General features: G+C 40.5%; 1 protein-coding gene across 1 annotated transcript in view; it reads left to right on the top strand.

The window, feature by feature from the left end:
* PIBF1 (progesterone immunomodulatory binding factor 1) overlaps positions 1–23,300 on the top strand; it is a 608,261-nt gene that overhangs the window by 141,070 nt on the left and 443,891 nt on the right. Inside the window, exons 8-9 of the mRNA XM_053707928.1 lie at positions 12,813–12,994; positions 21,451–21,576. Of these exons, the coding sequence (XP_053563903.1) occupies positions 12,813–12,994; positions 21,451–21,576 (308 nt within the window). The remainder of the gene's footprint in view (positions 1–12,812; positions 12,995–21,450; positions 21,577–23,300) is intronic.

Raw genomic sequence — 23,300 nt, 5'->3', positions numbered from 1 at the left:
TGTGTGATTATTTTATTAGGTTTATAATGCTGTTTAGCAAATGTTTTTGTTCATTTAACTTAGTTTAATTATATATTCTGTGTTGTGTGATTATTTTATTAGGTTTATAATGCTGTTTAGCATTTAAAGTCTTCATTTCAAAGCTTTAAAAATAATGTATTAGGTCTTACTTATGACAATTTTGAGAGGGGCCCGGAACCTATCTCCCTCACTTCCCATTGACTTACATTATAAACTGGGTTTCAATTTATAACGGTTTCGATTTACAACCATTCCTTCTGGAACCTAACCCCGGCGTAAACTGAGGGCTACCTATATAGTATTCTAAAATTATGCAACAGGATGATAAATGGCCGCTAGAAGACTGCTGAACCCACTGGTTTACAATGTTTTCTATATGGTGATCTCCTAAAAGAGGGTTTAAGGGGTACTCTAGGGCCTTGCTAAAATTAGAGACAAATCATGTTTAACATAGTATAGGGGGTGGTCTATGGGAAACTCAGCTAAAAATGCATTACAGACCCGGCTAATCAACTACGTATGGTGAATAGTAGACTATACTCAACTAACATGTCTCCCATGTGGATTATTAAAAAGCTTAAAGTTCCCCAACAGGTGCCTAGAGGGTTAATATATGCGTCCCATTAAGGGCTGATCTGGGTAGACATAGATGAAATGTTAAGTGGTATGCTAAGGATCACCTTATAAGAAAAAGACTAGGAGAACTGTAATATGAATTGCTCTAGGAGGGGGTCTGCAAGGAGCTACTTTTGTAGTAGGTCGAGACTCAGTCTTACTAGTTATATGACACAGTAGTGTTATGCAAAAGTCAAATTTACAAACTTCCATGACGAAAACAGGAGCTGGGGCTATGCTTCCGAACCTTCTTAATACGTAGTATATTAGCTGCAATATAGCCATTTCCAATTGCTGTATACCGCTATTACCAATAAGAGACCAGAGAAGTGTAGCATCCTATATGCATAATGGTGGTAGTTTCTATGCTGAGATTAAATATACGCAGTAGGTGCTCTTGTTCAGGATTAATGTCATAGGCATAGGAAGGGACTCATATAAAATCACATACCCTGTATAGGAGTCTCGGTAAGGTATATAGGGATTTAGAGGCCACTGCACGCATACGCCGAATGCATTATGCCCAGCATACCGAGCAGGGTTTGTGTTTAGGGCGGAAATAAGATAATTAACTCACAACCATGCGCTGCATGGGGTATACTAATAGGTGCGATTAAAGGGATGGAAATGCCACCCTACAGGGCAGTACAATATATGGGAGAGACTATGTAAGGAGATAGAACCTAGGAAGCTAGGATATATGTAATAGGAATATCCCTTCACGCCATAGCAAATACAGGAGTATTATCAAATGCCTTCTGGGGAAGTATCACAATACAGGTTCCTGCTGCACAAATTAAAGTTGTAGATAAAGGAGACAGAACATAAATTGAGGTGTCATGATCCTCCATACTACATTAACACAGTGGGACCCCTCAAATGTTGCTTGTGGTACAGGGATAAATGTAAAAACTTGGGAATAAAATAAGAGCAATCTAAGTGTCTCAAGAAATGCTGTGTGATCTAGCTACAACATAGTAATAAAGATAGTTCCATATGAATACCTAACTAATACAATGATTAACTATAAACTGTTCAGATGACAAGCCTAGAGTAAACAGTCGTACGACCCTCTAACACAAGAGACATATAAGCATGAATATACGAAATAAGAAACAAATATCTCAACAGTAAATATATAACAGAGATTAATTAACTTTAACTTTAATAGTTATAGCTAAAAGTTCTACTTAATTAGCAGTTAATCAGGTGCCCCGTGAAGCATTGCCTATAATGACATCCATTCACCTGACGCCTCTCCTCTGCAGTTGTGGAGTTAGAGATGTATAGTGCGGATGGGCCAGCTGACGGTCACAGATGGGCCAAGAGAAGTCAAGCCAGGTCTCTTCGGCAAGGGTATTACAGGGCATATGGCTAAAGGAGGTAAGAGTCTCATAATGTGAGGCAATCTGCACTTCCATGCGGCAAGTGTGATGCAAGAAAGCTCTGTGTCTGTTCCGTTCCTTAGGATGTTGCTCGCCTCTGTTAGGGCCTTTCCGCAGATATGGAACCTGTAAGTCCATGGTAGATGTAGTAACTGCCTGCGTCCCTGCCGATCTATCGGAGTTGGGGAGACTGACAATTTAACAGGAGTTATGCGGTCCGATTCTGCTCTGCACGCCCTTATGATTTCCCAAGGGCAAAATGAAATCCTGTTCCTCTGGTATCTTTCTGGTTATCTTGTCAGCGGGGATTCTGGATAAGGAAGGTGGTAAAACTAATCTGGATCCTTCATATTGCGTCTCATTGACTCTCACTCTGTTACTGCTCAGCAAGCCTAGGTCCTCCTTGTCCCCCGTAGCTCCTACTGCATGACAGGGATCATTAGCATTCTCAAAAATCTGCCGCTCCAGGTCCTTGAAAAGTGACTGGATCTGTAAATAGAGGTCATCTGCCATGCTTAAATAAAGTATGCGGTTAGGATTAGGCGGTATAACAGAGTAGGACCACCATAAACAAACAGTGGGCTGATCTGGAGGCTTTGATGGGCTGATAATGATAGGCCGCGATTTTTTAAAACAGGCCAGAGCAAGTTTTCTGTCCGTGAGGACATGGTATTATTAAGTTGAGTTAGCTCTGTGACTTCTTTCACCGAGATATCATAGATCATGTAGGTAGATGTGGCATAATGGAAGAGATAAGTAGGAGATTGCTAAATTAGGCGAAGAGCTTCCATGAAATACGTCTCTCCATGTCTGCAGCTTGGACATGCCCCCCCACATCTTCTTTTTTTAATTTATTAAATATGAATTATTTTTAATTCTAATAATTTTCCCGGGCACAAAGCCATTCCACGTGAATTCCAGTAATTGCCATCCAACAGATCAGCCATATCCCACCAATATTATAGTAATTGCCAGTAACATCAGTCATGGTTAGCTCACAACCATATTGAGAGCTTTTTGATATAAACTTAATTTATGACTCCAATGTCTGTCCATGATCATAAGTAGTTTTGAATAATTCCTAACTAGGGAGGTAACTTGGAAGTCTTGTGGTCCTTTTAAACATAATTATTTTTTTCCCACTTTCTGCCTCTCTGTTTCCAGCTCAAAAGTTGGCACTCACCCTTCATCTGTCATTTGGAAGTATTCTCTCAGTTCTGTCATTCAGTTAGTTAATTAGAAAAAAATAATTCTTAAAAATGTGTAGATATATACATAATGTAAACTTAGCTATGGTTATACTAGTTATGTACAGTATGTGTGTGTGTATATATATATATATATATATATATATATATATTACTAGTTATGTACAGTATGTGTGTGTATATATATATATATATATACATACATACACATTATAGAGGTTTTTACCTTTTAAAAAAAAATTATGTTAGTGGTCCACGGGATTAAAAATTGTGAGTTTAGTGGTTCCTGAGGTCCGAAAGGTTGGCGACCCCTGATCTAGAGCATTAGGAAACTAATGCTGGAAACTTTGAAACTACTGCTAACTTTCATAAGCTATTCTATTTAATCAACAAATACTTAGGATTGTTGATGGCATCACGATCTAGGCTGCATTTAGGCACTCTGCTGAGTAGGTTTGACAGTCTATTGAATTCCGCTAGTGAGCCTTTTGTGATAGGGCGCCATGTGCAGCCCAGATCTTGATGTCATCAGTGGGCAGAGCTTGGCAGCCATTTCAAAGTGACCATAAACAATATTCATTTTATATTAACTTTATTAACGTTCCTGCTGCATGATATAGAAAAGGTGCAGGAGGATATCTGCAGCTTAATCTAAGTTAAGACTTTAAGATGACTAAGGTGCAGACTGTCCCTTTAAACTAAAGTTAGGTTTCAAGTTGGTTAGTGATCTGTGCACTACCAATTAAAGAGTTTGAAGGAAACAGGCTGCTTAGAGATCTGGCAGCCAAACACACCTGGGTGTGTCTGGATGCCAGATTTCTAAGCAGCCTGTTTTCTTCCCTCATAAGCATAAGGCTCTTACAGAGGTAACATGCTATAAAAGGATGATCGCAGACTAAACTAAGGGTGAAGGTTAATTGTTTCTTTGTTTTGGGAAATTAAGTTTTATAACGCCACTGTTTGTGCATCATTCAATAGTAATCAAAGTCCTCGATTGCCATGTGTGGTTTTTGAAATTCAAGGAGGCACAGTAAATCTATGCTGCTTATAAAACCTTTATGCCTATATTGCACAGTGGCTATTTTTTCCTTTTAATTGCTTGTGTTTAGGGTGCTTTTTTTTTAATAAATATTTTTATTGAGGTTGAAAAGTCCAGAAACAGTAACAAGGTTACAATGTAGTAATGAACATAGGCATAAGTCCACACGTTTACGGAACTGTCAGCAGGAGCAGTCATATATACAAAAAATCTTTCATGCAGAACAGCATTTTTAAGATTCAACTATATAATGGTGAGGAGTACCATTAGCGTGCCTCTAGTACATTCACCTAAACAATCAATACTCAACCTCTCAGGCACATATGTAAAAACTGTATATAAGAGGGAAGCTTATCAAGAATAGTGTGATAGATAGGACCCCTTTTGGGTCTGCAGGACTGTAGTTATAAGCTATAAATAGGTAACCTTAAATATATACAAGTAACTGGTATATAGGGGAAGGGAAATTATTTTTGATAAATATTAGAAAACATTAAAATCAACCTTTAAAGGGAGGAAACCCAGGGATATATTTCTCTTGTTAAGTGTATCCAGTCCACGGATCATCCATTACTTGTGGGATATTCTCCTTCCCAACAGGAAGTTGCAAGAGGATCACCCACAGCAGAGCTGCTATATAGCTCCTCCCCCAGCTGTCATATCCAGTAATTCTCTTGCAAGCCTCAACCAAGATGGAGGTCGTAAGAGGAGTGTGGTGTTTTATACTTAGTTTATTCTTCAATCAAAAGTTTGTTATTTTTAAATGGTGCCGGAGTGTACTGTTTATCTCAGGCAGTATTTAGAAGAAGAATCTGCCTGCGTTTTCTATGATCTTAGCAGAAGTAACTAAGATCCATGGCTGTTCTCACATATTCTGAGGAGTGAGGTAACTTCAGAGAGGGAATGGCGTGCAGGTTTTCCTGCAATAAGGTATGTGCAGTTAAAATATTTTTCTAGGGATGGAATTTGCTAGAAAATGCTGCTGATACCGAACTAATGTAAGTAAAGCCTTAAATGCAGTGAGAGCGACTGGTATCAGGCTTATTAATAGAGATACATACGCTTATAAAAATGTAATATAAAACATTTGCTGGCATGTTTAATCGTTTTTATATGTATTTGGTGATAAAACTTATTGGGGCCTAGTTTTTTTCCACATGGCTGGCTTGAATTTTGCCTAGAAACATTTTCCTTAAGCTTTCCACTGTTGTAATATGAGTGGGAGGGGCCTATTTTGCCGTTTTTTTGCACAGCAAAAATTACAGACACAGACATCCAGCTTCTTCCTGCATGATCCAGGACATCTCTGGAGGGCTCAAAAGGCTTCAAAGTCGTTTTTGAGGGAGGTAAAAAGCCACAGTAGGGCTGTGGCAGTTGTTGTGACTGTTTGAAAAAACGTTTTTGTCATTTATTATTCCGTTTTGGGTATTAAGGGGTTAATCATCCATTTGCAAGTGGGTGCAATGCTCTGCTAATTCGTTACATACACTGTAAAAATTTTGTTAGTGTAACTGCCTTTTTTCACTGTTATTTCAAATTTTGACAAAATTTGTGTTTCTTAAAGGTGCAGTAACGTTTTTTATATTGCTTGTAAACTTGTTTAAAGTGTTTTCCAAGCTTGCTAGTCTCATTGCTAGTCTGTTTAAACATGTCTGACACAGAGGAAACTACTTGTTCATTATGTTTGAAAGCCATGGTGGAGCCCCATAGGACAATGTGTACTAAATGTATTGATTTCACCTTAAACAGTAAAGATCAGTCTTTAAATGTAAAAGAAATATCACCAGAAGATTCTGACGAGGGGGAAGTTATGCCGACTAACTCTCCCCACGTGTCAGACCCTTCGCCTCCCGCTCAGGGGATGCACGCTAATATGGCGCCAATTACATCAGGGACGCCCATATCGATTACCTTGCAGGACATGGCTGCAATCATGAATAATACCCTGTCAGAGGTATTATCCAGGTTGCCTGAATTAAGAGGCAAGCGCGATTGCTCTGGGGTTAGAAGAAATACAGAGCGTGCAGATGCTGTAAGGGCCATGTCTGATACTGCGTCACAATATGCAGATCATGAGGACGGAGAGCTTCAGTCTGTGGGTGACATCTCTGATTCGGGGAAACCTGATTCAGAGATTTCTAATTTTAAATTTAAGCTTGAGAACCTCTGTGTGTTGCTTGGGGAGGTATTAGCTGCTCTGAATGACTGTAACACAGTTGCAGTACCAGAGAAATTGTGTAGGCTGGATAAATACTATGCGGTGCCGGTGTGTACTGATGTTTTTCCTATACCTAAAAGGCTTACAGAAATTATTAGCAAGGAGTGGGATAGACCGGGTGTGCCTTTTTCCCCACCTCCTATATTTAGAAAAATGTTTCCAATAGACGCCACTACACGGGACTTATGGCTGACGGTCCCTAAGGTGGAGGGAGCAGTTTCTACTTTAGCAAAGCGTACCACTATCCCGGTTGAGGACAGTTGTGCTTTTTCAGATCCAAAGGATAAAAAATTGGAGGTTTACCTTAAGAAAATGTTTATTCAACAAGGTTTTATTTTACAGCCCCTTGCATGCATTGCGCCTGTCACGGCCGTGGCGGCATTCTGGTTTGAGGCCATTGAAGAGGCCATCCATACAGCTCCATTGACTGAAATTATTGACAAGCTTAGAACTCTTAAGCTAGCTAACTCATTTGTTTCTGATGCCATTGTTCATTTGACTAAACTAACGGCTAAGAATTCCGGATTCGCCTTCCAAGCGCGTAGAGCGCTATGGCTTAAATCTTGGTCAGCTGACGTGACTTCGAAGTCTAAATTACTCAACATTCCTTTCAAGGGGCAGACCTTATTCGGGCCTGGTTTGAAGGAAATTATTGCTGACATTACTGGAGGTAAGGGTCACACTCTTCCTCAGGACAGGGCCAAAGCAAAGGCCAAACAGTCTAATTTTCGTGCCTTTCGAAATTTCAAGGCAGGTGCAGCATCAACTTCCTCCGCTTCAAAACAAGAGGGAACTTTTGCTCAATCTAAGCAGGCCTGGAAACCTAACCAGTCCTGGAACAAAGGCAAGCAGGCCAGAAAACCTGCTGCTGCCTCTAAGACAGCATGAAGGAATGGCCCCCTATCCGGCGACGGATCTAGTAGGGGGCAGACTTTCTCTCTTCGCCCAGGCGTGGGCAAGAGATGTTCAGGATCCCTGGGCGTTGGAGATCATATCTCAGGGATATCTTCTGGACTTCAAAGCTTCCCCTCCAAGGGTGATTTCATCTTTCAAGGCTATCTGCAAATCAGATAAAGAAAGAGGCATTCCTACGCTGTGTGCAAGACGTCCTAGTTATGGGAGTGATCCATCCAGTTCCGCGGACGGAACAAGGACAGGGTTTTTATTCAAATCTGTTTGTGGTTCCCAAAAAAGAGGGAACCTTCAGACCAATTTTGGATCTAAAGATCTTAAACAAATTCCTCAGAGTTCCATCGTTCAAAATGGAAACTATTCGGACCATCCTACCCATGATCCAAGAAGGTCAGTACATGACCACAGTGGACTTAAAGGATGCCTACCTTCACATACCGATTCACAAAGATCACCATCGGTTTCTAAGGTTTGCCTTTCTAGACAGGCATTACCAATTTGTAGCTCTTCCCTTCGGGTTGGCTACAGCCCCGAGAATCTTTACAAAGGTTCTGGGCTCACTTCTGGCGGTTTTAAGACCGCGAGGCATAGCGGTGGCTCCGTATCTAGATGACATCCTGATACAGGCGTCAAGCTTTCAAGTTGCCAAGTCTCATACAGAGATTGTTCTGGCATTCCTGAGGTCGCACGGGTGGAAAGTGAACGAGGAAAAGAGTTCTCTATCCCCACTCACAAGAGTCTCCTTCTTAGGGACTCTTATAGATTCTGTAGAAATGAAAATTTACCTGACGGAGTCCAGGTTATCAAAACTTTTAAATGCTTGCCGTGTTCTTCACTCCATTCCGCGCCCTTCGGTAGCTCAGTGTATGGAGGTAATAGGCTTAATGGTAGCGGCAATGGACATAGTGCCATTTGCGTGCCTTCATCTCAGACCGCTGCAATTATGCATGCTTAGTCAGTGGAATGGGGATTACACAGATTTGTCCCCTCTGCTAAATCTGGATCAAGAGACCAGAGATTCTCTTCTCTGGTGGTTGTCTCGGGTACACCTGTCCAAGGGTATGACCTTTTGCAGGCCAGATTGGACAATTGTAACAACAGATGCCAGCCTTCTAGGTTGGGGTGCAGTCTGGAACTCCCTGAAGGCACAGGGATCGTGGACTCAGGAGGAGAAACTCCTTCCAATAAATATTCTGGAGTTAAGAGCGATATTCAATGCTCTTCTGGCTTGGCCTCAGCAACACTGAGGTTCATCAGATTTCAGTCGGACAACATCACGACTGTGGCTTACATCAACCATCAAGGGGGAACCAGGAGTTCCCTAGCGATGTTAGAAGTCTCAAAAATAATTCGCTGGGCAGAGTACCACTCTTGCCACCTGTCAGCAATCCATATCCCAAGCGTGGAGAACTGGGAGGCGGATTTTCTAAGTCGTCAGACTTTCCATCCGGGGGAGTGGGAACTCCATCCGGAGGTGTTTGCTCAATTGATTCATCGTTGGGGCAATCCAGAGTTAGATCTCATGGCATCTCGCCAGAACGCCAAGCTTCCTTGTTACGGATCCAGGTCCAGGGACCCAGAAGCGACGCTGATAGATGCTCTAGCAGCGACTTGGTTCTTCAACCTGGCTTATGTGTTTCCACCGTTTCCTCTGCTCCCTCGACTGATTGCCAAAATCAAACAGGAGAGAGCATCAGTGATTCTGATAGCGCCTGCGTGGCCACGCAGGACTTGGTATGCAGACCTAGTGGACATGTCATCCTTTCCACCATGGACTCTGCCTCTAAGACAGGACCTTCTGATACAAGGTCCTTTCAATCATCCAAATCTAATTTCTCTGAGACTGACTGCATGGAGATTGAACGCTTGATTCTACGAAAGCCTGTTACCAGAAAAATCTACCACAAGATATGGAGTAAATATCTTTATTGGTGTGAATCCAAGAATTACTCATGGAGTAAGGTTAGGATTCCTAGAATATTGTCCTTTCTCCAAGAGGGCTTGGACAAAGGATTATCAGCTAGTTCCTTAAAGGGACAGATTTCTGCTCTGTCTATTCCTTTGCACAAGCGTCTGGCAGAGGTTCCAGACGTCCAGGCATTTTGCCAGGCTTTGGTTAGAATTAAGCCTGTGTTTAAACCTGTTGCTCCCCCGTGGAGCTTAAACTTGGTTCTTAAGATTCTTCAAGGAGTTCCGTTTGAACCCCTTCATTCCATTGATATTAAACTTTTATCTTGGAAAGTTCTGTTTTTGATGGCTATTTCCTCGGCTCGGAGAGTCTCTGAGCTATCTGCCTTACAATGTGATTCTCCTTATGCAGATAAGGTAGTTCTGCGTGCCAAACCTGGGTTTTTACCTAAGGTGGTTTCTAACAAGAATATCAATCAAGAGATTGTTGTTCCATCATTGTGTCCTAATCCTTCTTCAAAGAAGGAACATCTTTTACATAATCTGGACGTAGTCCGTGCCTTGAAGTTTTACTTACAAGCTACTAAGGATTTTCGTCAAACATCTTCCCTGTTTGTCGTTTACTCTGGACAGAGGAGAGGTCAAAAAGCTTCAGCAACCTCTCTTTCCTTTTGGCTTCGGAGCGTAATACGCCTAGCCTATGAGACTGCTGGACAGCAGCCCCCTGAAAGGATTACAGCTCATTCTACTAGAGCTGTGGCTTCCACCTGGGCCTTTAAAAATGAGGCCTCTGTTGAACAGATTTGCAAGGCCGCGACTTGGTCTTCGCTTCACACCTTTTCCAAATTTTCCAAATTTGATACTTTTGCTTCTTCGGAGGCTGTTTTTGGGAGAAAGGTTCTTCAGGCAGTGGTTCCTTACGCTTAATCCTGCCTTGTCCCTCCCATCATCCGTGTACTTTAGCTTTGGCATTGGTATCCCACAAGTAATGGATGATCCGTGGACTGGATACACTTAACAAGAGAAAACATAATTTATGCTTACCTGATAAATTTATTTCTCTTGTAGTGTATCCAGTCCACGGCCCGCCCTGTCCTTTTAAGGCAGGTCTAAATTTTAATTAAACTACAGTCACCACTGCACCCTATGGTTTCTCCTTTCTCTGTTTGTTTTCGGTCGAATGACTGGATATGACAGCTGGGGGAGGAGCTATATAGCAGCTCTGCTGTGGGCGATCCTCTTGCAACTTCCTGTTGGGAAGGAGAATATCCCACAAGTAATGGATGATCTGTGGACTGGATACACTACAAGAGAAATAAATTTATCAGGTAAGCATAAATTATGTTTTTCCTTAGCTTATTTAGGTAAACTGTATTGAGGGGGGGGGGGTTGGTAATATGGAGTCAGGCTTGATTTGAAGTAATATAAAAAAAGTAAATGTGCTTTCATGGTGTTGGCATTAATGAAAATAGTAATGTTCACCTCTTACATCTAAAGTTCTAACGGTGATCTTGTGGTCGTATTAAACTAGCAGCCCTGAAAGATACATAGGGGTTTTATATAGAAAATTCATAGTATTATATCAGGATGTTAAGAGTCGGTTTCCTAAAGTAAGGGCATTTTCTCCACTAGCTCATGTAACATCTCTAGATGTGAGTCTTGCCTTGACTGAAACGCGACGCTGCTTTGGCCGCAAGCAGTGTAATGAAAACAGTAAAAAAAAACTCTAAAGTTCAAAACTAACCTAGATCAACTAGTTTTATGTCAATATAAGTAGTGACGATTTATATCAGGTGACAATACCCCCAAATATTTATGACATAGTAATACCAATTTAAGAAAAGACCCTCCTCATAGCCAATAGTTAATTATTAGACATGTGCTCTCCCATAGTATCTACAAAGCAAGATATCCAATGCTACTGTTGGTTATCTAAAATCACCTTAAAGGACTAGTAAATGATACAGAGAATATAAGTAACTATGTTACACGCATCATGGTTTCAGATTAAATAGCCTCATTACACATAGGAAGCATCTTTGTATAACTATAAACAGCATTAATATTGGAAAACATATAACAACAAATCGTCCATTATAAAACTGCACAGTAAATAGGTATAGATATGTATATGTATGCTTGAACAGTAAGCCTATCTGGGTATCTCATGGATCCTGCTGGTGGCCTTCATATTTGTAAAATGAGATAGAGTGTCCTGTAATCAGGAGCTCCACCCATGGGTATCCTATTCAGTAGACCACGGGAGCAGAGTCTATGACTGTATAAATATATTCACCCTATTCCCCTTCTATTTATGGTAGATTTATGGGAGATGCCAGGGTGAGAAGCGCTTCCAGACTTAATGTCTGGTCTTGTCAAAGTTATGTTTTCTGTGGCCATCATCTTAACACTTGAGCTGCTGTTACTATGTTCGAGCACCATAGCGGGTAGGTGTTCGATTTTTAAAAATCCTTCTGTTAGTTACCGCCATGTCTCTCATCCCATAAGCCTGCTTCAACACTTCTGTGTTAAAAATAGACTGGATCGTTGTTACGGAGCTTTGCTGTGTCAATGGTGGATAACAGCTCAGTTTGAGTAACTGTCTTAGCTGGAGTAGATATTTCTCCGGTGAGCTCCATGCATCTGCGGTCTCAGTGTCTTCAACCAAGCTCTGAGTGTCCGCGACCATGTCGCAAGGTTCCACAGGATCAACCGAGTCCATTCGTGGTTCGGCGCCATCTTGGAATAAAAGCTGTATAGTCGGCTGCGTAAACCAATGCAGGTTTATTGTAATCAAGTGGCTCTTTAGTATTTCGCATATCTCCACCTTGAGTGCTTCCATAATCATTGTCCTCCAATAAGGATTGCAAAGTAGCCAGCTTATTAACCCCGATGTCTAGGAGAGTAGTATCAGCTGCGGCCCATAGGCTTCTGGTTTCTGTGTGGTGTAGCCGAACAACACAGGCTAAAATCGCATTTCCAGAGTTGTCAAGCTGCGTCTCTTAGGGTCCTATGTCATCTATACACCTTCACTGACTATTAATTGCTCTCTAACATGGGCAAAAACTAAATTAAATTAGTGTAGGCTGTTTTCAATAGTAGAGCTCCCCAGAGATGCGACTTGCCGGCTCGGCTACTTGCTCCGCCCCCCCGTTTAGGGTGGATTTTTAATTTTTGAAACCAAAAATTTATGGATTCTAGTTTTTTTTGGCCTAGCTCTTTCAATTTTGGTCTGGCTTCTAGATTTTAACCAAAGTTGTTGAGCCCTAGCCAAGATTAAAAAAATTTTGATTAAAAAAAAACAAAAAAAAAACGAAAGTTGGGAATATTCTGATTGATTATGTAGCCAGAATACTTTGTACAAAATACTTAAAAAATATGTAAGCGGTGAAACTTTTTTTGTAGTTAATATACTGAAGGATTATAGTGTGAAGTTAGATTCCTTTATATTAATCATGTAAAATTCAGGGATATGGTAACTATTATTAACATGTTTTACTCTTCAGGTTACCACCCTGCAACAGTCGGTTTCTTTGCTGCAAAAGGATAAAGAATTCTTAAATAGACAAAACATGGAGCTAAATGTCCGTTGTGCACATGAAGAGGATCGCTTGGAAAGGCTTCAGGCGCAGTTGGAAGATGCCAAGAAAGCAAGGGAAGAAATGTATGAAAAATATGTGGCTTCTAGGTAAGTTGTTTTGAATTTATTTGATATCCTTATACATTTAGATTTTAAAGGCTGTAGGATTACACAGTGAGTACTATTCTAAATGGTGGTGGGGGGATAAACTAGCAGATTTCATCTTCCCTTGCAAGTGATGAGCTGTCCTGAAGAAAATGTATTTCTACTTCTGGATTTAAAGTGAATGTAAACTTGAGCATACTCGCTCAAGTAATAGGATAGGATTTAAAAAATGAATGAGACTTTCATTCATTAAATTTGTAGTCTTTGCTGATCTTCTTAAATTTTTACCTTCTAAGATAAGCGCCATTCCACCGCCCGCCATATTGATCAATCGATTGATCTGTAATCCACTAATCATTGTTTCCCCCTGGGGCGTTTAGCCCCTTTGCACAAACGTCACGACCCGGGGGGGAAACGATTAGTGGATTGCAGATATATAACTCTTGTCATTGGCTCACACGACATGTTTAGCATTTTAAAATTAATGTCATAGCTTTTATTTAGACCTTTTGATTGTTCCACAAATTGTTTTGTCCAGTTCTGGGCACCAGCTGAACTGGTGTGTCATAGTCACCATTTTTAGATGAAAAGAATGCATTCTTTCATTTGTGCTCTAGAAAGACGTCTATTCAAGCCTCTGATCGGAAGGATCCGTAGTTGCATGTTTCCATTCAGTTATATCATTTCAGGTTTCACACAGTTTCTGTGGAATACTTCCATTATCAGTTTGTGGCTTCAGTATTTAGGTAAACAGCTCCAAGTATTTTCACACTTTAGGGGATTTTAGTAACTCCATATTTGACCAAATTCTGGTAGTGATGCTTCCTCTATTGAAGCAGGTCATTATACTTGATTGGCAATTAAATCTAGCTTTTTACTTTTTTGGAACATCAAATACATTTTTTTTACCTAAGTATAATGCAAGACATTGTTACATTGCAGTGTTTTATGTCATATGATTAAAGGGGCAGTGATGTCAAAATTAAACTTTTATGATTCAGACAAAACATGTCATTTTAAACAAATTTCCAATTTGCTTCTATTATCAGATTTGATTTGTTCTTTTTGTATCCTTTGTTGAAAAGTAAACCTAGCTAGGTTCATAGGAGCTTAAGAGAATCGCGTGTCTTTAGCACTCTATGGCAGCAGTGTTTGGAACATTGTTTGTAGCAGTGTTATACATTATTCCTGCACGCTCCTAAGCTACTATGAGCCTAGCTAGATTTACTCTTCATTAAAAGATATCAAAAGAACAAAACACATTTGATTATATAATTAAATTGGAAAGTTTTAAATAACATGCTCTCTCTGAGCCATGAAAAGTCTATTCGACTTTACTGTTCCTTGTGAATGTGCACACACACACAGTGCTAATTTCTGGCAACAGTGAAAATGATTGTTACTTTTTAGACTGTCCTGTACAGTAGTAACACTTAAAGGGATACTGAACCCAATTTTTTTTCTTTCATTCAGATAGAGCATGCAATTTTAAGCAATTTTCTAATTTACTTCTATTATAAATTTTTCTTTGTTCTCTTACTATCTTTATTTGCAAAAAACATCTAAGCTAAGGAGCCAACAATTTTTTGGTTCAGAACCATGGACAGCACTTGTTTATTGGTGCTGTCCAATTAGCAAGGCCAACCCAGGTTGTTCACCAAAAATGGGCCGGCATCGAAACTTACATTCTTTCTTTTCAAATAAACATACCAAGAGAATGAAGACATTTTTTTAATAGGAGTAAGTTAGAAAGCTGCTTAAAATTGCATCTGAATCACGAAAGAAAAAATCTGGGTTAAATGTCCCTTTAACTGTCATCCAGAAAATTAGGATTGTATGTAAGTAATATTCACAGTAAGTGTATGAGAGAGTGTACGGAACTGAATAGACACAAACATTCTCGCTAGACTGGATACAATTGTTGTTTTTTCAGACTAAATAACCATTCCGTTGTTGGTGTTTTTAATGTACTTTTCTCTTGTAAGATGTATCGAGTCCACGGATTAATCCTTACTTGTGAGATATTCTCCTCCCCTACAGGAAGTGGCAGAGAGAGCACCCACAGCAGAGCTGCCTATATAGCTCCCCCCTTAGCTCCACCCCCCAGTCATTCTATCTGCCTGCTTAACTGCTAGGAAGGGCAAAGAGGAGTGTGGTGACAAAAATGTTAGGTTTTTATTTTCTCAAGCAAAAGTTTGTTATTTTTAATTGGTACCGGTGTGTACTATTTACTCTCTGGCAGAAAAGGGATGGAGATTTCTGCAAGGAGGATGATGATCTTAGCATTTTGTAACTAAGATCCACTACTGTTCTCACAAGGGCTGAAGAGTACAGGAAAACTTCAGTTGGGGGAACAGTTTGCAGGCTAAACTGCATTAAGGTATGTTCAGTCTATTTTGTTCTAGACAGACTGTGTTATTTCTAGAAAAGGCTGGCAATATCCCCATGAGGGAAGGGTAAACTGTATTCAGACACTTTGATATGAATTTCAGCTTGCATGAAGGGCTCATTAGTTACTGGTGACACTGTTTGGTAAAAACATTTTTGTTTATTCAGTGAATGATGCAATTATAACGTTTTTTTGAATGGACTAAAGGGGTCATTGTGGCTTGTTTTTGAGTTTTCTAACCCACATGGTTAATTTAGAGACACTCTAGTGTTTGTCTGTTAGGCCTCAAAACATTGAGTGAGGTGGGAGGGGCCTATTTTCGTGCCTCAGTTGTGCAGTTTCTTTTCCTCTGAGACTTCTAACTGCTCCAGAGGTTCCTGCCGTGTTTGAGGGCTGTCATATAAGTTTTTTTCCCCACAAATTGTTCTAAAGGGCAGGTAGGAGCCACAGCAGGACTGTGGCAAAGTGCTGAAAGTCTTTTTTACTGGTTTTGATGTTTTTTCAATCCGGTTTTGCCATTAAGGGGTTAATTGTTTATTTGCATAGCTGTGCAAAGTTACTAAGGCTATATGATACTACTGTAAACATTTTGTTATGTTTACTGCTTTTTTACACTGTTTTGCAGAATTTGGGCAGCTTTTTTTCTCTTAAAGGCACAGTACCGTTTTATTTCTAAGTGTTATTTACTTTGATTACAGTGTTTTCCAAGCTTGCTTGTTACATTACTAGCCTGTTTAACATGTCTGACACCAAGGAAAATCCTTGTTCAATATGTTTGGAAGCCATTGTGGTACCCCCTCTTAGAATGTGTCCCAATTGTACTGATATGTACATAAACTATAAAGAACATATATTAGCACTTAAAAATAGAGCAATAGATGATTCTCAGTCAGAAGTAAATGAGGGTTTATTATCTAGCTCTCCCCAAGTGTCACAACCAGTAACGCCCGCACAAGTGACGCCAAGTACCTCTAGTGCGTCAAATTCATTTATTTTACAAGACATGGCCATAGTTATGAATACAACCCTCACAGAGGTTTTATCCTGACTGCCTGGTTTTCAAGGAAAGCAGGACAGCTCTGGGTTAAGGAAAAATGCTGAGCAGTCTGACGCTTTAGTAGCCGTATCTGATATGCCCTCACAATGCTCTGAGGTAGGGGTGAGGGATTTGTTATCTGAGGGAGAAATTTCTGATTCAGGAAAGATGCTTCCTCAGACAGATTCTGATATGACGGCCTTTAAATTTAAGCTTGAACACCTCCGCTTATTGCTCAGGGAGGTATTAGCGGCTCTAGATGATTGTGACCCTAAAGTGGTCCCAGAGAAATTGTGTAAGATGGATAAATACTTAGAGGTTCCTCTTTACACTGGTGTTTTTTTCCAGTCCCTAAGAGGATTGTGAATATTATTGCTAAGGAGTTGGATAGACCAGGTATTCCGTTAATTTCCCCTCCTGTTTTTAAGAAAATGTTTCCCATATCTGACACCATGTGGGACTCGTGGCAGACAGTTCCTAAGGTGGAGGGAGCTATTTCTACTCTGTCTAAGCGTACAACTATACCTATTGAAGTCAGTTGTGCTTTCAAAGATCCTGTGGATAAAAAATTAGAGGGTCTCCTGAAGAAAATTTTTGTTCATCAAGGTTTTCTTCTTCAACCTGTTGCGTGCATTGTTCCTGCAACTACTGCAGCTGCTTTCTGGTTTGAGACTCTAGAAGAGGCTCTTCAGATGGAGACTCCATTAGAAGAAATTTTGGACAGAATTAAGGCCCTTAAATTGGCTAATTCTTTTATTACAGATGCCGCTTTTCAACTGGCTAAATTAGCGGCAAAGAATTCAGGTTTTGCCATTTTAGCACGCAGGGCATTATGGCTTAAATCCTGGTCTGCTGATGTTTCATCTAAAACTAAACTTTTGAACATCCCTTTCAAAGGAAAGACCCTATTCGGGCCTGAACTGAAAGAGATTATTTCAGACATCACTGGAGGGAAAGGTCATGCCCTCCCTCAAGATAGATCAAATAAGATGAGGACCAAACAAAATAATTTTCGTTCCTTTTGGAACTTCAAGAGTGGTCCCGCTTCAGCGTCCTCTGCTACAAAGCAAGAGGGGAATTTTGCCCAATCCAAGTCAGTCTGGAGACCTAACCAGGCTTGGAACAAGGGTAAACAGGCCAAGAAGCCTGCAGCTGCCTCTAAGACAGCATGAAGGGGTAGCCCCTGATCCAGGATCAGATCTAGTAGGGGGCAGACTCTCTCTCTTCGCTCAGGCTTGGGCAAGAGATGTTCACGATCCCTGGGTTTTAGAAATTGTGTCCCAGGGATATTTTCTGGAATTCAAAGGCTCTCTTCCAATGGGGACTTTTCACATTTCTCGTTCTTACGCTGTGTAGAAGACCTACATACCATGGGGGTGATCCGCCCAGTCCCAAATGAGGAACAGGGGCTAGGTTTTTACTCAAACCTGTTTGTGGTTTCCAAAAATGAGGGAACTTTCAAATCAATCTTGGATCTCAACATTTTAAACAAGTTCCTCAAAGTTCCATCATTCAAGATGGAGACTATTCGGTCTATTCTACCTCTGATCCAGGAGGGTCAATATATGACCACCGTGGACTTAAAGGATGCGTATCTACACATCCCTATTCACAGAATTTTCACAAGGGTGCTAGGGTCCCTTCTGGCGGTTCTACGACCACGGGGCATAGCAGTGGCGCCTTATATAGACATCTTATTTCAGGCGTCAACTTTCCAGCTATCCAAGTCTCACACGGATATTGTGTTGGCTTTTCTGAGATCTCACAGGTGGACGGTGAACATAAAAAAGAGTTCTCTCTTCCCTCTTATAAGAGTTTCCTTCCTAGGGACTCTGATAGACTCGGTAGAAATGAAAATATTTCTGATGACGGTCAGAAAATCAAAGCTCTTAACCACTTGCCGAGCTATTCATTCCATTCCTCGGCCATCAGTGGCTCAGTATATGGAGGTAATCGGACTCATGGTAGCGGCAATGGACATAGTTCCTTTTGCACGCCTACACCTCAGACCACTACATCTATGCATGCTCAAACAGTGGAATGGGGATTATGCAGATTTGTCTCCTCAACTGCATCTGGACCAGGAGACCAGAGATTCTCTTCTCTGGTGGTTGTCTCAGGACCACCTGTCTCAGGGAATGTGTTTCCGCAGGCCAGAGTGGCTCATTGTAACGACAGATACCAGCCTGCTAGGCTGGGATGCAGTCTGGAACTCCCTGAAAGCACAGGGCTTATGGTCTCGGGAGGAATCTCTTCTCCCGATAAATATTCTAGAACTGAGAGCAATATTCAATGCGCTTCAGGCGTGGCCTCAGCTTGCTGCGGCCAAATTCATCAGGTTTCAGTCAGACAACATCACGACTGTAGCTTATATCAATCATCAAGGAGGAACAAGGAGTTCTCTAGCGATGATAGAGGTAACCAAAATAATCCGATGGGCAGAGGATCACTCTTGCCATCTCTCAGCAATCCGCATCCCAGGAGTAGAGAACTGGGAGGCGGACTTTTCATCTGGGGGAGTGGGAACTCCATCCGGAGGTATTTGCCCAGCTGATTCAGCTATGGGACACACCAGAATTGGATCTGATGGCGTCCCGTCAGAATGCCAAACTTTCTCGTTACGGGTCCAGGTCCCGGGGATCCCAAGGCGGTACTGATAGATGCTCTAGCAGTGCCTTGGTCCTTCAATCTGGCCTATGTATTTCCTCTCCTTCTACGTCTGGTTGCCAGAATAAAGCAGGAGAGAGCTTTGGTGATTCTGATAGCACCTGCGTGGCCATGCAGGACTTGGTATGCAGACCTAGTGAACATGTCCTCGGTTCTACCATGGACTCTGCCAATGAGGCAGGACCTTCTAATCCAAGGTCTGTTCACGCATCCAAATCTAATTTCTCTGCGTCTGACTGCTTGGAGATTGAACGATTCTATCAAAGCGTGGTTTCTCTGAGTCGGTCATTGATACCCTGATTCAGGCTAGAAAGCCTGTCACCAGGAAGATCTATCATAAGATATGGCACAAATATCTTTATGGTGTGAATCCAAAGGTTACTCGTGGAGTAAGATTAAGATACCTAGAATATTGTCTTTTCTCCAAGAAGGTTTGGAGAAGGGATTATCAGCTAGTTCCTTATAAGGACAAATATCTGCTTTGTCTATTCTTCTACACAAACGTCTGGCAGATGTCCCAGACGTTCAAGCATTTAGTCAGGCTTTGGTCAGAATCAAGCCTGTATTTAAACCTGTTGCTCCGGCATGGAGCCTAAATTTAGTTCTTAAAGTTCTTCAAGGGGTTCCGTTTGAACCTATGCATTCCATGGATTTTAAGCTTCTATCTTGGAAAGTTTTGTTTTTAGTAGCTATCTCTTCGGCTCGAAGAGTTTCTGAGCTATATGCTTTACAGTGTGATTCCCCTTATCTTATTTTTCATGCAGATAAGGTGGTTTTGCGTACCAAACCTGGGTTTCTTCCTAAGGTTGTTTCTTATAAGAATATCAATCAAGAGATTGTTGTTCCTTCACTGTGTCCTAATCCTTCTTCAAAGAAGGAACGTCTGTTGCACAATCTTGATGTGGTTTGTGCTTTAAAGTTCTACTTACAAGCAACTAAAGATTTCCGTCAAACATCTTCATTGTTTGTTGTTTATTCTGGTAAGCGGAGAGGTCAGAAGGCTACGGCTACCTCTCTTTCCTTTTTGCTGAAAAGCATCATCCGTTTGGCTTATGAGACTGCTGGCCAACAGTCTTCTGAAAGAATTACTGCTCATTCTACTAGAGCTGTGGCTTCTACATGGCTTTTAAAAATGAGGCTTCTGTTAAACAGATTTGTAATGCGGCCACTTGGTCTTCGTTTCATACTTTTTCCAAATTTTCCAAATTTGATACTTTTGCTTCTTCGGAGGCTATTTTTTGGAGAAAGGTTCTACAAGCAGTGGTGCCTTCCGTTTAAGGTCCCTGTCTTGTCCCTCCCTTCATCCGTGTCCTAAAGCTTTGGTATTGGTATCCCACAAGTAAGGATTAATTCGTGGACTCGATACATCTTACAAGAGAAAACATAATTTATGCTTACCTGATAAATTTATTTCTCTTGTGATGTATCGAGTCCACGGCCCGCCCTGTTTATTAAGACAGGCATATATATATATATTTTTATTTTAGTCACCAATGCACCCTATAGTTTCTCCTTTTTCTTCCTAGCCTTCGGTCGAATGACTGGGGGGTGGAGCTAAGGGGGGAGCTATATAGGCAGCTCTGCTGTGGGTGCTCTCTCTGCCACTTCCTGTAGGGAAGGAGAATATCCCACAAGTAAGGATTAATCCGTGGACTCGATTAATCCTTACTTGTGGAGAAAGGTTCTACAAGCAGTGGTGCCTTCCGTTTAAGGTCCCTGTCTTGTCCCTCCCTTCATCCGTGTCCTAAAGCTTTGGTATTGGTATCCCACAAGTAAGGATTAATCCGTGGACTCGATACATCTTACAAGAGAAAACATAATTTATGCTTACCTGATAAATTTATTTCTCTTGTGATGTATCGAGTCCACGGCCCGCCCTGTTTATTAAGACAGGCATATATATATATTTTTATTTTAGTCACCACTGCACCCTATAGTTTCTCCTTTTTCTTCCTAGCCTTCGGTCGAATGACTGGGGGGTGGAGCTAAGGGGGGAGCTATATAGGCAGCTCTGCTGTGGGTGCTCTCTCTGCCACTTCCTGTAGGGGAGGAGAATATCCCACAAGTAAGGATTAATCCATGGACTCGATACATCACAAGAGAAATAAATTTATCAGGTAAGCATAAATTATGTTTTTTTCAATGCATGATACATACGTGTTTAAGTCATAGCCATGTACCTTTTAATACCAAATGTGTGTTTGTTACATATCTAATCAAAATCTTGTAAGTAATATTTAGGATAGATGTTTTTGACTAATTACATATATAAAACTATAATATCTAGCTTATCTGTTGAATACTGACGTATGTATGTTTTTTTTTGTTAAGCCTAACTGAAAATTAATAACATTTCACCTTTTGAAGGGATCATTATAAAACAGAGTATGAGAACAAACTCCGGGATGAACTAGAACAAATAAAACTTAAGACAAACCATGAAATTGAGCAGCTTCGTGGAGCATCGAAAGAGATGTATGAACGGGAAAACAGGTATATATGAAAAAAGTTTCACCTTTTATTATTGAAAGGAACTTCTAATCCCTTTATATAGAGCCACTGGTGTGTGTTAAGTCAACACAGATATTCATTTTATTGGCAGTTAATTGTAAATCTATTTTAAGTCTTCTATTAAGCTCACAAAAATTGTAATGCTTAGTAGATAATTGTGCTCTGTGCTGAATAATGGTGTAGCATATTATTTACCTTTTTCACGGATATGTAACCTCATTCCTTTACGGTCCACAGCAGGCCAAATCTTCACAACAATGCATGTATGATTATATCCTGCCAGTTATAATTAAACCAATATAACTTTGTATTTACTGAGTTTTGAAACATTGCCTGCAACTGGTATAGGTTATTGAATGTTTGACAGGCCAGCAGTAGCTTTATAATCTTTTAATTATTCCTAGGTAACCCTCAGTATCCTAGGAGTCAGAAAAGTATCAATATTCAGGGCTTCAAAGGGTTCAACTTTTTTATTTTTTTACTATTAAAATAAATGTATCCTATTGGTTGAAACCATTCTACTCACATGATTAACTGAAGTCCAAAACTCTGCTCATAGTGGTAACCTTTAGCAGAGCTTCATTTCTTTCATGTAATTGGCAAGAGTCCATGAGCTAGTGACGTATGGGATATACAATCCTACCAGGAGGGGCAAAGTTTCCCAAACCTCAAAATGCCTATAAAATACACCCCTCACCACACCCAGAATTCAGTTTTACAAACTTTGCCTCCCTATGGAGGTGGTGATGTAAGTTTGTGCTTGATTTTCTTCTGTGATATGCGCTTCTCAGCATTTTGAAACCCAATTCCTCTCAGAGGACAGTGTTTGTCAGAGGGATGTGAAGAGAGTATCACTTATTGATTTTATGGTTTTCCTCACGGGAAATCTTTTCAAAGGTTCTCTGTTATCGGTAGTAGAGATTAATCTCCTACCTCCCTTTTCAGATCGACGATATACTCTCATATTCCATTACCTCTACTGATACTGTTTCAGTACTGGTTTGGCTATCTGCTATATGTGGATGGGTGTCTTTCAGTAAGTATGTTTTCATTACTTAAGACACTCTCAGATATGGTTTGGCACTTTATGTATTAATATAAAGTTTTAAATATATGTATTGTATTTATATTTGCCACAAGTCAGGTTTATGTATATTTCCTTTTGCAAACTATCAGTTTCAAATTGGGAAACAAATTTAGGAAATTATTTTTTCTTACCTGGGGTATAGTCTTTTCTTCAAATTGACTACTTTTTCATTCATTTTCGCGGGCAAAATTAGGCTCGCGAGGTTGCAACATGCTGATATTTATTGCGTCATTCTTAGCGCAATAATTTTTTGGCGCGAAGGTATGTTCGGTGACGCAAATTCGTCATTTTCGGCGTCTTAGTTGACGCCAGGTTTCCTTGCACAAGGTTGTGTCTGCCATGATGCGAGTTGCGTCATTTCTGGATGTTTTTAGCGCCAAAAAATTTCATTTTGCGTTGTGCGTCATATTTGGCGCCAAATATTTTAATTATTTAAACCCCACTTCCTATATGCCTCTTGCCTTTTTTTTATTCTCAGAGGGCTATGCTGTTTGCATTTTTTTCCCGTTCTTGAAACTGCCATATAAGGAAATTGATAATTTTGCTTTATATGTTGTTTTTTTCTCTTACGTTTGCAAGCTGTCTCAATCTGATTCTGTCTCAGAAACCACTGTTGGAA

This window comes from Bombina bombina, chromosome 3 (assembly GCF_027579735.1).
Source record: "Bombina bombina isolate aBomBom1 chromosome 3, aBomBom1.pri, whole genome shotgun sequence".
NCBI classification, from domain to species: Eukaryota; Metazoa; Chordata; class Amphibia; order Anura; family Bombinatoridae; genus Bombina; species Bombina bombina.
The sequence above is the reverse complement of the archived record's forward strand: the minus strand, read 5'-3'. Positions and strand labels throughout refer to the sequence as shown.